The following is a 21,429-nucleotide window of genomic DNA, read 5'->3' as shown; positions in this document are numbered from 1 at the left end:
AAGAAGACTTTGGACTCTGATAGCTGATCCAATATGTCATCCAGCTGCAGAATAGGAAATCGATAATGAACTGTAATTTTGTTGATGACTCTACTATCCATGCACATTCTCCAAGTTTCATCTTTCTTTGGGACAAATACGACAGGAACTCTGCAGGGGCTAATGCTATCCCGAATATGTTTCTTCTTCAATAACTCTTCAACCTATTCTTGGAGGATTTCACTCTCTTTTAGACTCATCTTGTAATGAGGCAGATTCGGTAATTTGATCTAGGAATGAGATCAATCTGATGTTGAATATCCCGTAAAGGTGGAAGCTTGGAGGATTCCTTCACTATCCTAGGAAACTCCTTTAACAGTTCTTTAACGGGTGGTGGTAAAGATGGTGCATCCTCCGCTGCACCTGTTGCTCTCACCAATAAAGCCAGTGTGCCTCCAGATTTCTCACTTGCGCCTGGTAGCCTTTGCACTCCCGTGGAAACAGCAACAACATTCTTCCCTTCCGCTTTAGAATGGTTCGCAGAATCGGAAGGCAAAATAATAATCTTATTTTGATTCCATGTGAACATGTATGAATTCTCCTTCCACTTATGCAAAGCATCAATATTGAACTGCCAAGAACGGCCTAACAAAATTCCACAGCAATCCATATTCACAACATCACAATTAACAAGTTCAATGTAAGATTTACCGATTGAGATGGGCACGCTGTAGATTCTATTGACTTCAATTATTGGACCTTCCTTAATCTATCCAACTTTGTATGGCAAAGGGCAAGGTTGTATAGGCAACTGCAATTTCTCCACCAATTACTTAGCTATCAGATTCTCACAACTGCAGCTATATTGATATCGAGGCTGCCAATCAACACGTTCTTTTGCCTTTTTGCCATCTCAATGGCATATGCCAAAGTGAAAATCGCTACTCTCATCATACAACAAATTTCGTGATTCAGGCCCCTCCGATAATGAGCAACCTGTTGGGCTTCGTTCTCACAGTTTTTATACCTCACCTGCAACCTCAAAAACTCCTCGGTATATTCATCCGCCTTTCGACTTCTTTGGATACAGTCATGATACCGGTTATACAAAACCTGAGCGTGATCACTAGGCAAGAATCATTATTCAATCATCTGCTTCATCAACAACCAGTTTCGTATAGGTTTCAGCCTCCTATGATAGCATTCATTTTGAATCAAATTCCACCAGGCTACTGCACCACCCTTTAATTTATAGGCCACAATCGAAACCTTTCGATCCTCTTTCACATTCATAACTTCGAAGAACCGATCAACCTCCGCCATTCATTCAAGAACATATATCTTATAGAATTATTACATAAAATATGGAGAAGATTATCGCCAATATATAGATCTTCTTTTTTAAAAATTCGGTGATCGAGTGAAATACTGAATAATTTTTAATGAACTATCAGCCTATATTGGATTTGACTATGATGATGTAAATATTAAGCTTTTTAGCGAATTAACTAATTTTCAAACAAAATTAATGGCAAAAAAATTTAAATATACTCTCCAACTTTACATCGAAATTAAATATATCTATAACTATTAATTTAAGGTCAAATCATTCTCTCATTTTTTTTTAAAAAGAAAATCCCTACAAATAAAGTAGGTTTAAAAAAAAAAGTAGCTACAATGTTGTATTAATTTTATAATAATTAATAACAAAAGTGTCACGTGTTGGATCATATTTTAAAATGCATATTAATTTTCATTTAAATTTTTAAATCACAAAAATCGTTGTTAATATAATAAAAAAAATTAAATTTTAATAATTTAAAATAAAAGATAAATTTTACCATCCAATTAATTATGTTTTTAGAAGAAATAATTGAATTTTAAGCCAAAGTTTTGATTGAAGTAAAAATCTATGTGAAAATTTTAGTGAGCTATAAATTGCTTGGCTGGTGATGAAGAAGAAAAAAAAGTTAGTTTTTTAAAAAATAAATAATCTTCTGAGTAGTTAAGAACGACGATAACAATTATATTGTAATACTCACATGTTCTTGAGAATTAAATAGAGATACTTTATTCTTTTTTAGGTTTGAAAATTATTTGTAATATTGTTGAATTTGTGTGTGATAATCATATTAAAACTATTTTAAATAAATATTTTAAATTAAAAATTTTAAATCATAATTGAAGGGCTACTATTTATTTATGTCAATTGAATTTGAAAAATTATAATGAATAGATAAATGGAAACCCTCAAAAAAAAAATTTTGGCTTATATCTTGCAAGAATTACTAAAAATTATTTTAGCTAATCTTCTGTATTATTTTCCATAAAACTCTATTATTATAATAGTATTGTTAATTTATTTAAATACTTAATTAAAAAGATAAATATTCAATTTAATTATTTAATATGATACAATTTAATCTTTTGAAAATTTGTTGCTTAAAAATTTTCAATATTAATTTGAAAAATTAATTAAAACACATTAAAAAGACAATAATTTTTATTCCACATATAAGATAACGATATAATATTTTAAAAATATTATTACAACATATGCTAGATCATTGGAGCTTCATAATTGCCCAACGATATTATTTAATTATGAGATACACACAAAACATCCAGACATAATCTACATCACATAGAATTTGCCAACCTTCCTTGAATCCTTTGATGTAAGCTCATAGATATTATTTGCATTAACCGATATATTCAGGAATTTTGTGAACCAATGAGCCGATTTCTTGGGATACCTTGTTAGGTTATTTTTGTAGTCTACATAGTACAACCCAAATCTTGATGTATAACCAATATTCCATTCGAAGTTGTCTAAATATGACCATGCAAAATAACCTTTGAGTTTAACACCGTAGTTCCTGTAAAAATTAATAATCATTTGAAAATAAATTAAAAATAGTTATCCCAAATCTCTATAATAATTAGTATGGGTCATAGAGTTTGGACTCACTTGAGAGATCCTAGTGCATTCCACATATGCTTTTTATAGTACGAAATCCTGAAATCATCTTGAAGTGCCTCTTCAATTGGTTGAGATTCATTATTGTAGTTGTCAACCCCTAAATTAGTGTGAACTTGAGAATTAGATCAAAAATATAATCTCGATTTACTTTTCTATGAACAAAATATTTATTAAAAAAAAAAACTTACCATTCTCAGTAACGTAAATGACTGGATCATTATATGTATCTTTGGTATAGTTCAAAAAGTGTCGAATACCTTTTGGAAAAATGTAAAACCATGACGAGTAAGCCTGCAAATTTTTAATTTGTATGTCAACAATATTATTCACATAAATATTTCTCTTTGCTAGAATTTTATCAATTTATTTTTCTTTGTACTAACCTGTGGACCAATAAGATTACCATTAAGATCGTAAGCTGCAGTAAAGGAAAAAAAATCATATTGTCAATTAAACTTTTTTAAGACAGATAAACTTAATCAACCTATTTCTATATGTAAAAGATACAAACACATATTCTTTTCGACCTTTGATGTATAATTTTATACGTGAACTTACGAGTCGCATTAACACCACTATCAGTTTTGTATCTACGAAATTTTGGATCAACTGGAGGAATTGGTTCTGCATAATATGCAGTGTAGTATTGTAATCCAACAAAATCATATGATCCCCTAAGTAATTGAGATTCTTCATCTGTAAATCCAATCAATTTATCTCCGGCTAAATCTACCATAGTTCTTGGATATCGTCCATAAGTCATGGGATCCATCCACCTGAAATTATGAACAAAAATACAAAGTTTAATTGAAGATTTATATACATGTTAAACATTTAATTACCAGCTCAATTTGGAAGAAAGACTCACAATCCAAACATGAAATCTAAGGCTGTTTTGGCTGCTTGCACATCAACTTTACTGTCGGAGAGAGGTTCATACCAGAAGGTAAAGAGGGTAATCCCAATCTTGCCCTTTTGAGTTCCCTACATAGTCAAATATACAAAGGTTTTATGTAATTGCATATATTTTTTTAGGAGAAAAATATATATATAATATAAACCTGATAATATTTTCTATATTGGTGAACAGCTGCAGCATGAGAAAGAAGCAAATTATGGGCAACTATATAAGGTTCTGTGGCTGAGTCTCCAGCTAGGCATTGGCGATTCACCCAAGATGAGCATCGACCAGGGGCAAAAACTCCATCATCATGGGCAAATCCAACATATGCTGATGGTTCATTAAAAGTCATCCAGCGTTTCACTCGATCACCGAATCTTTCAAAGAGAAGATCTGCATATTGGAGATAATCGTACCTGTATTTCATGTAATAATTCAATAAGATATTTTAATACTTAGATGAGAATATTTTTGAACAAAATTTATATGAAATTCTAAATTTTTAATATTTTAAAATCACAATAAAATTATATACTTACACAATATCACGGCTTAAGAAGCCACCATATTTGTCCTGCAGTGCTTGAGGAGTATCCCAATGAAAAATAGTAACAAAAGGCTCTAGTCCTGAATTTTATAACAAAATAAATTAAACATTTTGATGTAATTTAATTAACTTTGATAAGTTTGGAATACTTTTGTAATTTTAATTTAATTTTCAATCTCCTTAAAGAAAATATATAAGGTTTACCATTGCTTATAATTTCATTGATAACATCATTGTAGAATTGAATTCCTTCCTCGTTCACTCCTTCACGTCTCCTTCCGGCTAAAATTTAATGTTTCAAAAATAAAAATAGAGAAATTTATAAATATTTTGCATAACAACTTTAATTTATAAATAAAAACAAAAATTTAATAAAATACTTACATGGTATAACTCTAGACCATGAAATGGACATTCTAAATGCATTAAAACCCATCTTTTTGACGTTTTTTATATCTTGCTGCAACATCAATTTCACAAAGCTTATTTAATTTTGTTGTTGATAATCAACATAGGGCTTGAGGAAGGAAATATAAAATAAAAAGTTTGACTGCTATACTATGTAGCGGTTATAGAAATCAACTGCAACGTCTCCATTGCTGCCATCTAATATTCTATCTGCAAAATTAGACATAAATAATTAGATATAGTCAATAAAGATGGACAAATACACATACATACCTGGAGTCTCCTTGGAAAATATGTCCCAAACACTAGGTGCTCTACCCTTTGCGGTTGCTTCACCTTCGATCTGAATATCATAAATGATTATATATTTTTCAAATGAAACTATCATTTATTAAACATGTTTGTATACTTACCTGATAAGCAGAAGTAGCCGTTCCAAAAATGAAGTCATCTGGAAAATATTTACGGCTAAAATCGTCAGGAATATTATCATCATCATCATCAGTTCCCATTGCTGGCCTAGTGAGAGCCAACAAGCTTATGAACAAGACGAGCATCCCTGATAGCTGAAGAAAGTTGTAGTGTTTAGTAGCCATAGCGATAGCCACGAGAATTTCAAGTGCTTGTGTGTGGTTTTCGCTTCTTGGTAATGCCCCCTTTATATAGAGTCCATGCAGAACTTAAATCATCTACTTGTGAATTGCATGCATGGTTTATATGGCTGATATTTTTTGATATTATTATTTTTTAATAAAAAAGAATATTATTAAAATAAAAGTAAGTTCCCTTCTATTTTACATTTTAGCCCCACTTTTTTCAATAATACAATAAAGGTTTCAATAATCCTATCCACTTTTTGATATAATGTATTTGAACGTAGACGATTTTCTAAAACTATTATGACTTTTACATTAATTATACATATATATTATCAAATTATATTTTTGAATATATTATTTCGGAGAGATATATTTCTGTATATACATAAATATATATGCCTTTATTTAACATTTTTACGTGTTGTGGAGAGATATTCTACCCTATCCGTTTATAATTCTCTGAAAATTAATTTTTCACAACTTTAATTACTAATTTTGATAATGCTTTCTTCAAAAATGAAAGGATCATGTAATTTATAATTTTTTAAATTTTATCATATATTTTAAAAATAACCAATTTAAATTTACTCTTTTTAAATTTTTTATAATTATATCCAACTGTTAAAAAAATCCATTAATCCACTATGATAGATGCCGCATCATTTTCACATTATCTCTATGGAGATAATTGATAAAAAAAATTTATATACTTTTTCATTATTTTACAATTCTATCCTATACTTTAAAAGTAAGTCTGTATTACTTTCAAATTTTCATTAGATATACCAAATCGTTAAAAAAAATCATTAATCCACTGAAGATGTCATTTTTTTCTTTTTTTGTTAATTCATAAATGTAGATATATATATTTTTTTGAAAAATGGAGATATCATGTCTTTTATTGGAAGACGAAAATGCCACATCATTGATACATTAACATATCATTACTATATTAAATATAATATAATACGAGATGTGATGGATCGTAAAATTCATCACTTTGTTCATATTAAAACTCATTATTTTGTTATGATTTTGATAAAAACAAATGATTTTTTACTTGGAATTTAATTTTGAATAGATTTATGAGCAGAAATTGAGAAAATGAATAAAAAGATGTTGAATTAGAAGTTTTTCTGATCGGAGAGTACAACTTTGCCCAAAACTGTAGTCCAAGTCGACAGACAGACTCCAGAATTCAAATTTGCCGACTGTAATTCCCATTTTTTCAGCTATATAGAATTCAGATCAGTTTCACATTGAATCAAATACAATCAAATTAAGATTGATAATAGTAAAATTTCTTTTAAATTGTGAATATTTATTTTTTTATTGGGGAAATGCTATATAAAGTTTGCCTTAAAATTAATCTAAGCATATCATATTTTTCTCTTATCTTTCTTTCTCATATTCAGGCCCCCTTCTAGCCACCTTATTCTTCTTATATTTTCTTTATTTCTTTGCAATTTTTTTTATAGCTTTAGAGACTAAATATTTTTTTTCATAAAAAAGAACCGGTGGGATTCGCGTGTTTGAAAACTATAACCAAACAATAGATAATAAAATGAACTATCTTTCTAATTAAAATGATTATGTAGTGTTTCGATTTATCACATATAAGTGAATTAACTATTATTTTAGCATTAAATTATATAGTAGAATTGTAAAAAAATTATAAAATATAATTTTTTAATAAATTATTTTATATTATACTATGATAATATAATTTTTTTAAGTACATTAATTATTTTAAAATACAAACATGGAAACGTTTCCTTTTTATAAGAAAATGTGCAAAATGTTATAACTTAATTTATAAAGTTAGGTGAGAGATAGCATGAAATTGTGCTTTTGTCATTTTTATTACTAAGCTTTTAATTAAACGTGCTTACACATTGCAAGTAAAATTAATTTAAAAAATAAAGAAAATTTCTAACTTATCTAAACAATACAATTAAAAAGCAAATTTATCTAGGAAAAATAAATAAATAAATTTTAACAAAAATTATAAAAAACTATTATTTATTTTTAATTTTACTTATATATTTTATTTTTAAAAAAATTATTTTAAAATTATTTGTAAGAATTTATTACATGTAACCTGCACTGCTTTCTCATCACAGGATTTAGATTTGAGCAATATTTTGATTCTCAAAATTATAATTGTTCTTATTACTATTAATAATAATCCTTAAAATTTTGTTAGAACAATTTTTCATCAAAAGATTGAAATTCTCATTTGAGTTTTTCTTTCCTCTTAACATAATTTCTTCTAACTATAAGAAATTATCACATTATTTTTAGATTTCTATTTATTTCCACTTCCATGAAAATTAATTTGTTATTAAGGAAAAAAGTCTCATTCTTAGCCTGTATTTTTTTTTAACTATTTTTCAAATATTTTTATGAAATTATTTTTTTAAACCCTTCTCTTAAATTCTATTATTTAAACTATCATTTTATATTATTATTAACATAATACATATACATACGAGTAAGTAAGTAGTATTCGGTTCGAACTGAAAAAATCGATCGAACTGATTAATTTGAAAATTCAGTTCGATATTTTATTCAATTTAGTTCGGTTCAATTTTTAGTTTTAAAAATTTTGATTATTTTGGTTCGGTTTGATTTTAATCAGAAAAAATTAAAAAAATTAAACTGAACTGATTAGTAATAATAGTATATTATTTTCAATTATATTGAGAGTATAGATTATATTAAGGTTAAAATATTTTAATTAAATTTTAAAATTTTAAAAATAAAATATAAAATATAAAAAAATTATTAAAAATTTAAACCTATCAAACTGAACTGAATTGAATCAAATTGAATCAAACTGATTCGGTTTGATTCGATTTCTAATCAAAATCAATTCAGTCCGATTTTTATAAATACAAAAATTTTAGTTTTTGATTTATTCAATTCGGTTTGATTTTAAACCGAACCGACCGAATGATTGCCCTATGTATAAGTTGATTTTTTATTTTTATTGAACTTCTTTTCATTGAAACTTTATTTATAAAAAATCTCTTTAAAATAAATTTCATTATTATTTTATTGAGATGAATATTAAATTTTTATTTAAAAAAGTCATTTATTTTAATGAAATAAACTATTTTTATAAGATATTGGGATAGATTGACTAACTGTTAAGTGAATTAGCTGGCTTTAATAAATAAAAGAATTAAGAGAACATAAAATAAACATATAACTATGCAGAAAATTAAAAATAAAATAAAATTTAGTATCAAAATTATAAGTTGCTAATAAATAAAGAACTTTTATTAACATTTTCTTACGATTTATATAAAAAGCAATTTTCTTTTTTGAAATTTCATACAATTAATTACTTGTTTAACCAAATTAAGTCATCATATTAGTCTCTTATTTAGTTTAATATTTTTCATGAGAAGAAAAATTTATTAAGTATTAATTTTTTTAGGGAGATTTACAATTTAGTTTCTAGATATTGTCATTATTAATAAGTCAGTCTCCATATTTTTAAAAATCTATTAAAACGTTCTTATCTTTTTTCTCCATCAATAAAATAGTCCTTCCATCTATTTCTGCTATTAAAATACAGCAAAAGATCAAATTACCCATTTCTTTTCCTCCTCCTTCATTGATTCTTCCTCATCTTCTTCTTCTTTGCTTTTTCTTTTTCTTCTTCTTCTTTTTTGATTCTTTTCGATTTTTCTTTTTATTTTTTTTCTTTAAGGAGAAGGAAGAGAAAGAGGCGATTCTTCTTCTTCTTCTTTTTCTTATTTTTCTTCTTCATCATCTTCTTCTTCTTCTCCTTCTCCTTTTTTTTTTTCTTCTTCTTTTTTCTTCTTTTTCTTCTTATTCTCCTTCATCATCATCTTCTTCTTCTTTTTTGAGGAGAAGGAGGGACTATTTTTTTGATGGAAAGAAATGATAAAAATATTTTAATAGATATGAGAAAAGATAAGGACGTTTTAATAAATTTCTGAAAATATAGGAACTGATTTATTAATAATGGTAATATCCAATGACTAAATAAGGTTTTATTTGAAGGCAAAATTAGATTTTAAAAATTTTCTCTCTCATTCTTTATCTATTTTTAACAGAAAAGATGACGGAAGAACTATTTCGTTGACGGAAAGAAAAGATAAGAACGTTTTAATAGATTTCTAAAATGTAGGGACTGATTTATTAATAATGGTAATATCTAGAAATTAAATAGTAAATTTTCTATTTTTTTATTAGCTTATGGTACATATAGTAATTATTTTTCTGCTTTAATTGTATTAAAAAATTTACTATAATACTGAATTTTATGAAATATATATTTATACATAAATTACATATTATAAAATTATAGATAGATTATAAAATATACTTTACTTAATTTTATTTTAAGTGTAATATATTATAATTCTTAATGAATTAAAGATAGTTAAAATTTTATTAGTTTTAATTTTTTTAAATTAATTTTAAGGAATTTTTTTTGTTTATTTTCCTAAAAATAATGTTACATCACATATTAAAATCATTATTTTAATTTTTGTCTTATAAGTCGACAAAAAACATTTTTTTTCAATTCTTTAATCAATTGTTATATAAATCAATTTAAAAGGAAATAAATGTTTTTTCAGTTTATGTTTAAAAAAATATTTAATGTTATATCACAAATCAAAATTATCATTTTCTTGAGAAATTTATTATTTTTCACATATATTGTTATTGGATATTTTTAACATGCAACTCCAAACTACACTACAAATTAATCATTTTTATAATTAAATTATCAATTATATAAAAAATTATAGACATGTTAAGAATAAAATTAATAGAAAAATAAAAAAATTATATTAACATCAAAATTTATTTTATAACAATAAAATCACTTTAAATAATTATATAAAGAATCAAGAATAATTGAGATAATTCCATTATCTCTCTTTATTTTCACTTTAATAATTTTTTAAATGTGTTTTATACATTAATTATATATATATTTATTTATTTATTATAATAATTTATATTCTAATAATTTTATGATACTAACCTTAAATAGACAATTAAATTTGGTTTATTACATCATAATACCATATTTATAGAATACCAAATTATTGTAACCACACTTCATGGTTTGTTAAAAAAAATTATGAAATAAAATTAAGTAAATATATTAATTTTAACAATTTTTATAATTATAAATATGGCTGTAGCACATGAATTTTTTTTTTAAATTTCAAAAGTAATTTATTGCCTAATTTTAATATAAAGCAATAAAATTAATACTAATAATTTTATATTGAATAATTATTTTTTCATCCTTAAAGAATGTCAAATTTTACACATATATCTATCTATTTGTAAAATTTAATAGTTTAGTATATATATAATTTCACTGAAAATCTATCCATCTAATTTTTCATTAATTACTTTGAAATAACTAAAATCTTTAAATATTTAGTATTATTTAACCATTGGATTATATTAAAATTAGCACCTATGTATTTAGACTTCTTAAAAATAAAAGTCGTCGCTGTAATTTAACTTTATCAAACTGAAAAAAAAAAATTATTGTTTGGAGGAAAGGAATTTTAATTTAATAGTGTTAAAATATAAAGATTAAATTATTAAATTTTAAAAATAAAAAATTAATTTTAAAAAATAAGTCAACTAAAGCCCTCACCACTTAATCCAGTAGTAAAATGCATCTAAAGTAATCTGGAAAGTTTCAAGTTCTACTCTTCTAATTTTCAGTCCCCTATTTCAAAAAAAAAATTAACTAAACTCATACATTTTCCTTCCACTGCTAAATAAAATCAATTTTAAATTTTAAATTAATTAAGTCTCTATATTCTTAAGGATTAAATAGGTTTTAATTTAATATAATATTATTTTTTTTAATAATAAAATATTATTTTTTATAATTTAAACATAAAAAATTTAATATTTTAATTATCATAAAAATTTTAAAATATATAGACATAATAAATAATTTTTAATATTATAAAAATAAATTTTATTATATAAAAAATATTATTTTTATAATTTAAACATAAAAAATTTAATATTTTAATTATCATAAAAATTTTAAAATATATAAACATAATAAATAATTTTTAATATTATAAAAATAAATTTTATTATATAAAAAATATTTTTATTATTAAAAAATAATATTATATTATTAAAAGAATAATATTATATTAGATGATAACTTATTTGGCGATTTAGTAATAGTACATTATTTAATTGAACTTATTTGATCTTTAAGTAAAAATATAAAATTTAAATGAATTTATATTTAAAAATATAAAAATATTTTTCGACTTAAAATTATTAATTTTCGATAATAAATTATGTTTAATCATTTATCATTTAAAAGATATAATTAATTTTTTTTTATGCGTATATAGTTTTTTATTAACAATTATTTTATTTTAATATAATGAAAGAGTATTTTTTATAAAACATTACCCTTATTATAAAATTATAATACGTTTTCATTTTTATATTTTATTTTAATTATTATAAGAAAATTTTAACATATTAAAAGTATTTTGAAAATAGTAAACTTTAAAATTGTTAAATTAATAGAAATTAGTCTTTATCCAGATTTATTTTTTTATTATTATGAATTGACAGAATTGAAGTTATTTTATCTAATTATTTTTATAGATAGTTGAACAGTTTTTCTAAATAAAATAAAAGTAGAAAACCTATTTTTTAAAAATTAAAATTTTCATGTTATATAATAAAAAAAAAAATTTGTTTCCGTCTCTTAAATTTAAGTTAAGAAATATTATAACTAAATTAGCAATTATAAGAATTTCTATTAACATTTTCTTATGATTTATATAAAATTCAATTTCTTTTTTGAAATTTCATACTGATGACCGCTGGATTCCTTCACCCCGGGCCAGGGGCTTGACCACAGCCCAAGGCCCATGACGTAGAGGCCCACACACCTGACATACATAACAAGCCTGGCTCATCCAACCCTCAATGCCGGGCTCGACCCATCTTCTTCATCCGACCGGCCCGGCCCACACGAAGCAGGCCCTCTCCACTCAGGCTTAGCGTCCGGCCCAACTCTCGGCCTAGCCCAGGATCCAGAGAAATATTCACCAGACAGCACCGACCTGAGGAGGAAGTTGCTGGTCTGGTCAAGACCCGACAAATGAGGCCGGAGCGACGTGGAAATGGACCAGATAGACAGACATGATGGTGCTAAAGGCGCGCCGACCTGATGAAGAAGTCGCTGGTCTGGTCAAGCTCCAACAAGTGAGGTCGTCGCGACACCGAACTGGACCAGATATGAAGGCATGATGGAGCTGACACCACGTATGCAAAGGAAGAAACCACAACCTTCAAGAATTAAAGCAGACACCACCACCAGATGATCAACTTTTGAGTGGGAAGGCTCCAGCAGATCAAACTCAACAGGTCGGAAGAAGAAGTCGGTCTCGCATTTTGAGTCGGATGGCCAGACTGTCCTCAAGATAAGTGGAGGTCGGACCCGAGCTCGGAGTTATCTTTGAGTCCAAGCTCAAGAGCAGGACTGAAAGGAACTCAAGAAATCCAGCAATTACAGTATTATAAGTCGAGGTCGGACCTGAGCTCGGAGTTAGATTTGTGTTCGAGGTCGGAGCATGCTTGAGCTCGGACTCGCGATTCAGATCGGAGGGAATGATGTTGTTGATGTTGGCCAGCTTGAAGACATGCAATTTTCAAACTTGAATTTAGCGGAGTACGATGGCCTGACTGAGCAGGTCAGCCAAGTCGACAACGTGGAATTCCTCAAATCCAAGATCAATTTGTTCATGGGTTGGAGTCCGTTGCTCCCAAGGGCGTATTGTTTCATTGGAATTGACAGAATCGAATCTGTGTGGCTCTGTTTCACCTCAGATTTCCAGGCTTGTGTGGTGACGTCACTCCCTTGCGTTTTCATGGCTTGTCTTTGTCAGGGAATGCCTTCTCTTGATGATCACCAGCTCCTATCGATCCATCAATCGAACTGGGTGGCCACTTCTTTGGGAGTCCGTGGTGTTTGTCTGTTGGGTCAAATGGGGCGTATCTCTCTGCAGGAGGAGGCTTGTTAATTGGTGGCTTGTATTGGGTAAGAGAGTGAGTAGTGAGTAACACCACTACAAGAAACAACACCAGCAAATATTTGGGAGGCAGTTTAATGCTTTCGGGAACCAAACAGAGAAGGAAAAGGAGATGAGGAAGGTGAATGCGTGAATGGGCTAGAGCCTATAACAGCAGGACAAGTGTCCTCTCTATTGGCTTTTTTGTATGCCAATAATACATATACATTTATATCAATGCAAGAAAAATCGCACCTGCTGAAGAAGATATGCTAGTTGATGAAGATGGTGAGTTTAAGGCAGAAGTGAATTCGAGTAGCTATGGAAAGCGCCCAAGGAGATCTGATCGGCGTAAGCAACAGGTCTCTTATAAGGAAAATTTGAGTGACGATGAAGACTTCATGACCCATTCAAAGAAAACCAAGGGGACGGGATCATCCTGTGCCAATGAAGAGAAGTGCAGAAATGGATTGAAGGACAATTTATTTAAAAAAGATAATCATTCTGGTGTAGCTTATGTGAAAGATCTGAATGAGGAGAACCAGAAGAAAGGTCGAGAGAGTTTTGCAAATGAATTAAAGGACAGCAAGGATGAAAAGAGAAAAGAAAAAGCAGAAGAAAATGGGTATTCGGGCTTAGATCGGCACTGGTGGGCCTCCGTTTGTTGCCATCAGAGCTGACATGGATGCTTTTCCCATTCAGGTTCCTATCTCCTCTTCTCGTAGTTCTATGTAGGCATGTGTCTACATATGCATTCATCTCATGCCATGTCATGTGCATGATAATATAACATATAGACATGCATGTAAAAAAAAAAAAAAAAAAAAAAGAAGAAGAAGACTCTTTTTTATAAATTAACCGATTCTTTTTACAATTAGTATTCGAAGTCCCAAATAGGTAAGATAGAATTTAAATTTCAAGATTGCCTTTGGTTATTGGTAATTATTTTTTACAGATGATTTTATAAATTGATTAAAAGGCATGTTTCGCATGTAAATAGTAAGACTAAGTTTAAAATAAACCTCTATGAGTTTAGATATCCTGATAATAGCTTGCATTTTATAGATCGAAAAGTCCTGAAGAAACACATGCAAAAATATTGTTCATTGCATCCCTAAAATTGCATGAGTTAATACTTGCATGCATCTGAAAGGTGAAACCGAGTGACATGTGTGACATATTATTTATTGACGGATATTATTGAATTAACAACAAGCATTCTCATTATATACGCTCTGTGCAAGCTCTTATTTTGCAGAAAAATTCAGAAAAATAAACAAGACCTCAGTTAGGCACAAAACCAGCTGAGATGATGAAGCGACAGTAAGGCCAATAAGCCTGAATCTTGTGCAAAAACCTCAAGAAGGCACAAAAAACTGCCGGCGGGGCCCCGAGGTCACCCCGGAACGGCCGGCGAGGATCTTAAAGATGCCTCCCGGAGCATGAAGACCGGGATCCCCTAGAACTCCCGGGAAAACAAAACAAAAAACTGCCGGCGGGGCCCCGAGGTCACCCCGGAACGGCCGGCGAGGATCTTAAAGATGCCTCCTGGAGCATGAAGACCGGGATCCCCTAGAACTCCCGGGAAAACAAAACAAAAAACTGCCGGCGGGGCCCCGAGGTCACCCCGGAACGGCCGGCGAGGATCTTAAAGATGCCTCCCGGAGCATAAAGACCGGGATCCCCTAGAACTCCCGGGAAAACAAAACAAAAAACTGCCGGCGGGCCCCGAGGTCACCCCGGAACGGCCGGCGAGGATCTTAAAGATGCCTCTCGGAGCATGAAGACCGGGATCCCCTAGAACTTCCGGGAAAACAAAACAAAAAACTGCCGGCGGGCCCCGAGGTCACCCCGGAACGGCCGGTGAGGATCTTAAAAGACCTCCCGGAGCATGAAGACTGGGATCCCCTAGAACTCCCGGGAAAACAAAGAAGACCGGGATCCCCTAGAACTCCCGGAAAAACAAAATAAAAACAGAAGGTGAGGATCTTAAAAGACCTCCCGGAGCATGAAGACCAGGGTCCCCAAGATCTCCTGGCAAAAGAAGACCTCAATGAGGTCTTGACAAAAGAAGACCTCACTGAGGTCCTAGCAAAGGAAGACCTCAATAAGGTCTTGACAAGGAAGACCTCAATAAGGTCTTGACAAGAGAAGACCTCAATAAGGTCTTGACAAAAGAAGACCTCACTGAGGTCCTAGCAAAAGAAGACCTCAATAAGGTCTTGACAAGGAAGACCTCAATAAGGTCTTGACAAAAGAAGACCTCACTGAGGTCCTAGCAAAAGAAGACCTCAATAAGGTCTTGACAAGGAAGACCTCAATAAGGTCTTGACAAAAGAAGACCTCACTGAGGTCCTAGCAAAAGGAGACCTCAATAAGGTCTTGACAAGGAAGACCTCAATAAGGTCTTGACAAGAGAAGACCTCAATAAGGTCTTGACAAAAGAAGACCTCACTGAGGTCCTAGCAAAGGAAGACCCCAATAAGGTATTGACAAGGAAGACCTCAATGAGGTCTTGACAAAAGAAGACCTCACTGAGGTCCTAGCAAAAGAAGACCTCAATAAGGTCTTGACAAAAGAAGACCTCACTGAGGTCCCAGCAAAGGAAGACCTCAATGAGGCAGAAGACCTCAATGAGGCAGAAGACCTCAAAAGAGGCAGAAGACCTCAAAGAGGCAGAAGACCTCAAAGAGGCAGAAGACCTCAATGAGGCAGAAGACCTCAAAGAGGCAGAAGACCTCAAAGAGGCAGAAGACCTCAATGAGGCAGAAGACCTCAAAGAGGCAGAAGACCTCAATGAGGCAGAAGACCTCAAAAAGGCAGAAGACCTCAATGAGGCAGAAGACCTCAATGAGGCAGAAGACCTCAAAGAGGCAGAAGACCTCAAAGAGGCAGAAGACCTCAATAAGGCAGAAGACCTCAAAGAGGCAGAAAACCTCACTGAGGCAGAAGACCTCAATGAGGCAGAAGACCGGCAAAGATCTCAAAAATCTCCCGGAGCAAAAATAGCCAGAATCCCCAAGATCATCCGGTGCAACAAGCAAAAACAACTCATAAAGAACATAGTTCTGATCTCACATAAAAGATTGGGGCACGGGACCATAAATGAAAAAGCTAAACTCCGACCTCCCAAAGGAGCTCAAGTCATCAGGTAGAGAGACTTTAATCTCACACAACAGCCAAAAGCACCAAAGCATCATGCCGATCTCAAGAAAACGAGCGCAGTACTGGTAAACCCGATAAGACAGACCGAATTAAGGCAAGGCGATTCCTAAGCAAACTGCATACCAAAATACAAAACCAAACAGAGAATCAGGGGTAATCATGAGAGGCAACGACCTCGAGAATTGACCGCTCACACTAAACCAACTCGGCTGACCTAGAGAAAGGTCCAAGCAACAAAGAGCCCGCAAAACGCTCGAAAGAAGACAGCCCATAAATACTCAGGGGCAAAAAACATACACAAGAGTCCAACTCTCAGGCAAAAATAATAAAAAGGCAAGAAAGGGATACTTTCGACAGGAGCAGTTCTCAGACCACACGGTCATGAATAGAGTTTAAAGATTTATCCCCTCACCAGTCATGGAATAACTGCTGAGGAGATAAAGGGGCAATTGATGATCGCTGGATTTCTTCACCCCGGTATAAAGGCCAGGCCCATGAAAACAGTCCATGATCCGAAGGCTTCAATATTCCCCTCAAGAGCCAGGTCCAGCCCGCTCAGTCACAGGGCCGGACTACGCCTAGACTCCTCAATCAAACCGGCCCAAACCTCTCGGCCCAGTAATCAGGCCCTCACCAGGCTCAACTTCAGCCCTACCATTCAACCCAGCCCGGAAAGGGGAAAATGACCAAGATGCCCCGCTGGTAGGTCCTTCCGCATGCGTATCAGAGGAGAATCATACGTATCAGAGGAGAATTAATGGCCGTTACGCATGGAGCAGGCGCCTGACACATCCGTACATACGGAGCTAGGCGACAGAAGACAGCTAGCATTGTGGCAGAGAGACAGATATATATATCACGATAGAGGCCACGCAGAGGAGACTCTCTTCTTCTTCCTTATCCTTCCTGGACACCATTTTTATTACTGTAACCCTTGCCTAAATATACTACTCTGAGCCATAAAATCTGACTTGAGCGTCGGAGGGCCTCTGCCGGGGCACACCCGATAGGCCCCTGACCATTCTTTCTTATTTACAGGTCCTTCACCAAGAAGAACATGGAGAGATCCACCAGGGAGCCCAGCAAGAAGGGACCCAGAAGAAAACCAGATCTATCATGGACCAGGAAGAGGAAAATATTTATCAGTAGTTAAAAATTAAGAGAAATTAATTTTCAGTATGAAAGAATATCACTCTACAATACAAAGAGATGCTAACGAAATGGTATCACTCGTAAATTTAATTTGATGATAAGTGTATCTGAATAAATCGGAAAAATCTTATATTATACTCTTCGATTCTCAATCCTCATTTAAAAAGAAAAAATAAAGGGCACAGTATTGAAATGATATATTCAAAAATATCTCCCCACAATTCTATATTTAAAAATATATTTTGATAATATATATATATATATAATTATTATGAAAGTCAAAATTAATTCTAAAAAATTGTCTAAAAGTTTAAAAAATCTAAAAATAGATATGATTGTGTAAAGTAAGAAAGTTGTCTAATACGAACAAACCTTATTGTATTATTGAAAAAAGTAGGACTACAATGTGAGACAGAAGGAACTTACTTTAATTTTAATAATATTCTTTTTTTATAAATATTTTAAACCTTATTGTATTTTAAAAATAATTTAATTTTTTATTTAAAAAATATTTTTATTAATTAATTTTTTTAAATATTTTAAAGCCGAAAAAATGTAAAAAAAAAAAATTCCTATAAAATTTACAGGTATGCTCCGTAAGTGATAAATATTTCAACAGATTAAATTGTATCATTTTAAATCATTAAATTGAGTATTTTTTTTTTATTAAGTTTTTAAATAAATTAACAATAATATTATATTAATGGCATTTTTATAGAAAATAATCTTACAAAAATTTCATTTTTTTTAATTTAATTATAATACAGAACATTACCCAAAATAATTTTTTATAATTCTTTTGAGATACAAGGAAAAAAATTGTTTGAGGGTATCCATTTATCTATTTATTATAACTTTTCAAATTCAAATAACTTAAATAAATTGTGGGCCTTAAATTATCAATTTAAAATTTTTAATTTAAAATAGTTTTAATATGAGTATCAAGAAATTCGACTATATTTCAAATAATTTCCACATCTAAAAAAAAAAATTATCTCATAGTAATTGAGCGTAGAATATGTAAATCATTTCTCTTCCTAATTCCAAGGTAACTGTGATAGTCGTTGCTTGTCTTTAGAGGCGAGCATTCGCTCGGTTCGATTTAAAATCGAACTGAAAATTGAAATTTTAGTATTTATAAAAATAGAATCGAATTGATTTTTATCAGAAATTAAATTGAACTGAACCGATCTGATTTAGTTAATTCGATTTGTTTTGATCGGTTTCAATATCTAATAATTTTTTTTATTTTTTACACTTTATTTTTAATATTTTAAAATTTAATTAAAATATTTTAATTTTAATATGTTCTAATTTTTTTATATTATTAAAAATAATATGTTATTATCACTAATCGATTCAGTTTGGCTTTTTTAATTTTTTTGATCAAAATCGAACCGAACTGAAATAATAAAAATTTTTAAAATTAAAAACCGAAACAAACTGAAATTAATAAAAAAACCAAATTAAAAATTTAAATTAATTCAATTCGATCGATTTTTTCGATTTGAACCGAATACTACTTAACCATAACTATGTTACTGTCCATGAAAAAATAAATTAGAAAAAGCAGTTTAACTATTCAGAATTTAAGTATTTACTTTTCGAAATGAAATATTAATTTTTTTTTTCAAAATAATGTAAAAATTTTGGCTCCAAATATTAGTAAAATTATCAAACAAATAATATCTAATATTATTTTTTAAATTTTAATCAATAGTTAACTTACTAAATTCATAATAATTAAATATAAATACATCGATCATGTGAAAAATTAATAAATTATTTATTTTAAAAAACTGAAGTAAAATTGTTAATAAAAAAATATATATAGTCGTTAGTTCGAGAATATTTTTAATTTTTTATATTTATTTTATTAGTCGTGAATAAAGCTGCTTTTTAGTTCTATTATTAAATAGTTAAAGATTTTTTTTTTCATAAAAGGCTTAGTATTAAAAGTGATAAAAGTGGTGTGCAGTGCTCATATCACATAATCGAATGTCATCTCTCACCTAATTTTCTAAATTAAGTGACAACATTTCCCATAAAAAGGAAATATTTCAATATGTACTCGGCGAACATTAAACACTTTCTATTCTTATTTTTGGCATTTTTAGAGAGAGAAATAAAAGTTTCCTTGATAAAGTGTTTTTTTAATTAAAGATAATATTTCATTAAATGAATAAAAGCATTACAATACATCAACTAAGCTTAAGGCTTAAAGCAATAAAGGAGAACATAACAAAGCAACGTGTATCTTTAAGGGTCAAATAAATAAAAACCTATTGAGGAAAAACTCCATGACACGGAACAACTAATTTTAGACTTTATAGCATATTTGAACCGATCTTAATTTTTACTGCCGACGTCCGATAGAGACCCACGATAACTTTTAAAAAAAAAAATTTTGGGACGCACGATTTTCAAAAGTGTGACGAGCGCCATAGGCTTGTCACAAAATTCGATATGGAAATTCATTCATTTAAGGGTCAATTTTGCATTTTAATTATTTTTTTTTGGATATTTTTATAATTTTGTGTATTAGGGTTTTTTTTTCTATTAGAAGTAGCATTTCTTGGTTATTAGAAAATCACTTTTCAATTTTTGAAAATTTTCAATAAGATTGTTCGTCTTTCAGCCTATCTTTTCTCTTATATCGTCTTAGTCAAACGATATTGGTTAAAACTCTTGACGGAGTCTAATTAGTCCTTTATCAGATTGGTATCAGAGTAAAGTTCGATCATGGCAGATAACTAAGAGGCGTGACTTGCTGCGATTGAGGCATCTTTGACAGAATTCAGGGAGATGATCGGACAACTAACCCTGCAGTAGGGAATCCACCAACCCACCGCCGCACACCCCCAGCCAATCGCCAATCGCCAATCCTGTACTTGCAAATCTCCAACAGAATTGCCAGGAAGGTTATAAGATCAAGATAGACCTTCAATATCTAATAAATTTTTTTATTTTTTACACTTTATTTTTAATATTTTAAAATTTAATTAAAATATTTTAATTTTAATATGTTCTAATTTCTCTATATTATTAAACATAATATATTATTATCACTAATTGGTTTGATTTGGCTTTTTTGATTTTTTTCTGATCAAAATCAAACCGAATTGAAATAACAAAAATTTTTAAAATTAAAAATCGAACCGAACTGAAATAAATAAAAAAATCAAATTGAATTTTTAAATTAATTTAGTTTGATCTATTTTTTCGATTTGAATCGAATACTACTTATTCATAAACATGTTACCGTCCATGAAAAAATAAAATTAAAAAAAGCAGTTTAACTATTCAAAATATTAAGTATTTACTTTTCGAAATGAAATATTAATTTTTTTTTCAAAATAATGTAAATATTTTGGCTTCAAATATTAGTAAAATTATCAAACACATAATATCTAATATTATTTTTTAAATTTTAATCAATAGTTAACTTACTAAATTCATAATAATTAAATATAAATACATCGATCATGTGAAAAATTAATAAATTATTTATTTTAAAAAACATAAGTAAAATTGTTAATAAAAAAACATATATATAGTCGTTAGTTCGAGAATATTTTTAATTTTTTATATTTATTTTATTAATCATGAATAAAGTTGCTTTTTAG

The 21,429-nt window shown here is 29.6% G+C and overlaps 1 protein-coding gene across 1 annotated transcript; it reads right to left on the bottom strand.

Moving 5' to 3' along the window:
• Positions 1 to 2,454: 2,454 nt before the first annotated feature.
• LOC110619850 (beta-glucosidase 12) lies at positions 2,455 to 5,499 on the bottom strand. Its single transcript, XM_043958354.1, has 13 exons — positions 5,232 to 5,499; positions 5,092 to 5,161; positions 4,970 to 5,028; positions 4,795 to 4,870; positions 4,615 to 4,692; positions 4,403 to 4,490; positions 4,024 to 4,279; positions 3,831 to 3,946; positions 3,521 to 3,738; positions 3,346 to 3,380; positions 3,151 to 3,253; positions 2,951 to 3,059; positions 2,455 to 2,858 (listed from the first exon to the last, which is right to left on the bottom strand). Exons 1-13 carry the CDS (start codon positions 5,412 to 5,414, stop codon positions 2,615 to 2,617), a joined length of 1,635 nt encoding a protein of 544 aa, XP_043814289.1. The 5' UTR covers positions 5,415 to 5,499; the 3' UTR covers positions 2,455 to 2,614.
• Positions 5,500 to 21,429: the final 15,930 nt, after the last annotated feature.

The sequence above is a fragment of the Manihot esculenta genome, chromosome 7 (genome assembly GCF_001659605.2).
Source record: "Manihot esculenta cultivar AM560-2 chromosome 7, M.esculenta_v8, whole genome shotgun sequence".
Lineage (NCBI taxonomy): Eukaryota > Viridiplantae > Streptophyta > Magnoliopsida > Malpighiales > Euphorbiaceae > Manihot > Manihot esculenta.
The sequence above is the reverse complement of the archived record's forward strand: the minus strand, read 5'-3'. Positions and strand labels throughout refer to the sequence as shown.

Excerpts from the sequence above, each read along its gene's own strand:
- LOC110619850 (XM_043958354.1), bottom strand. The coding sequence starts at position 5,414 with ATGGCTACTAAACACTACAACTTTCTTCAGCTATCAGGGATGCTCGTC. Across the intron at positions 5,029-5,091 it reads ATTTTCCAAGGAGACTCCAG|ATAGAATATTAGATGGCAGC; the intron begins GTATGTATGTGT and ends CTAATTTTGCAG. Across the intron at positions 3,739-3,830 it reads TTAGATTTCATGTTTGGATT|GTGGATGGATCCCATGACTT; the intron begins GTGAGTCTTTCT and ends TCATAATTTCAG.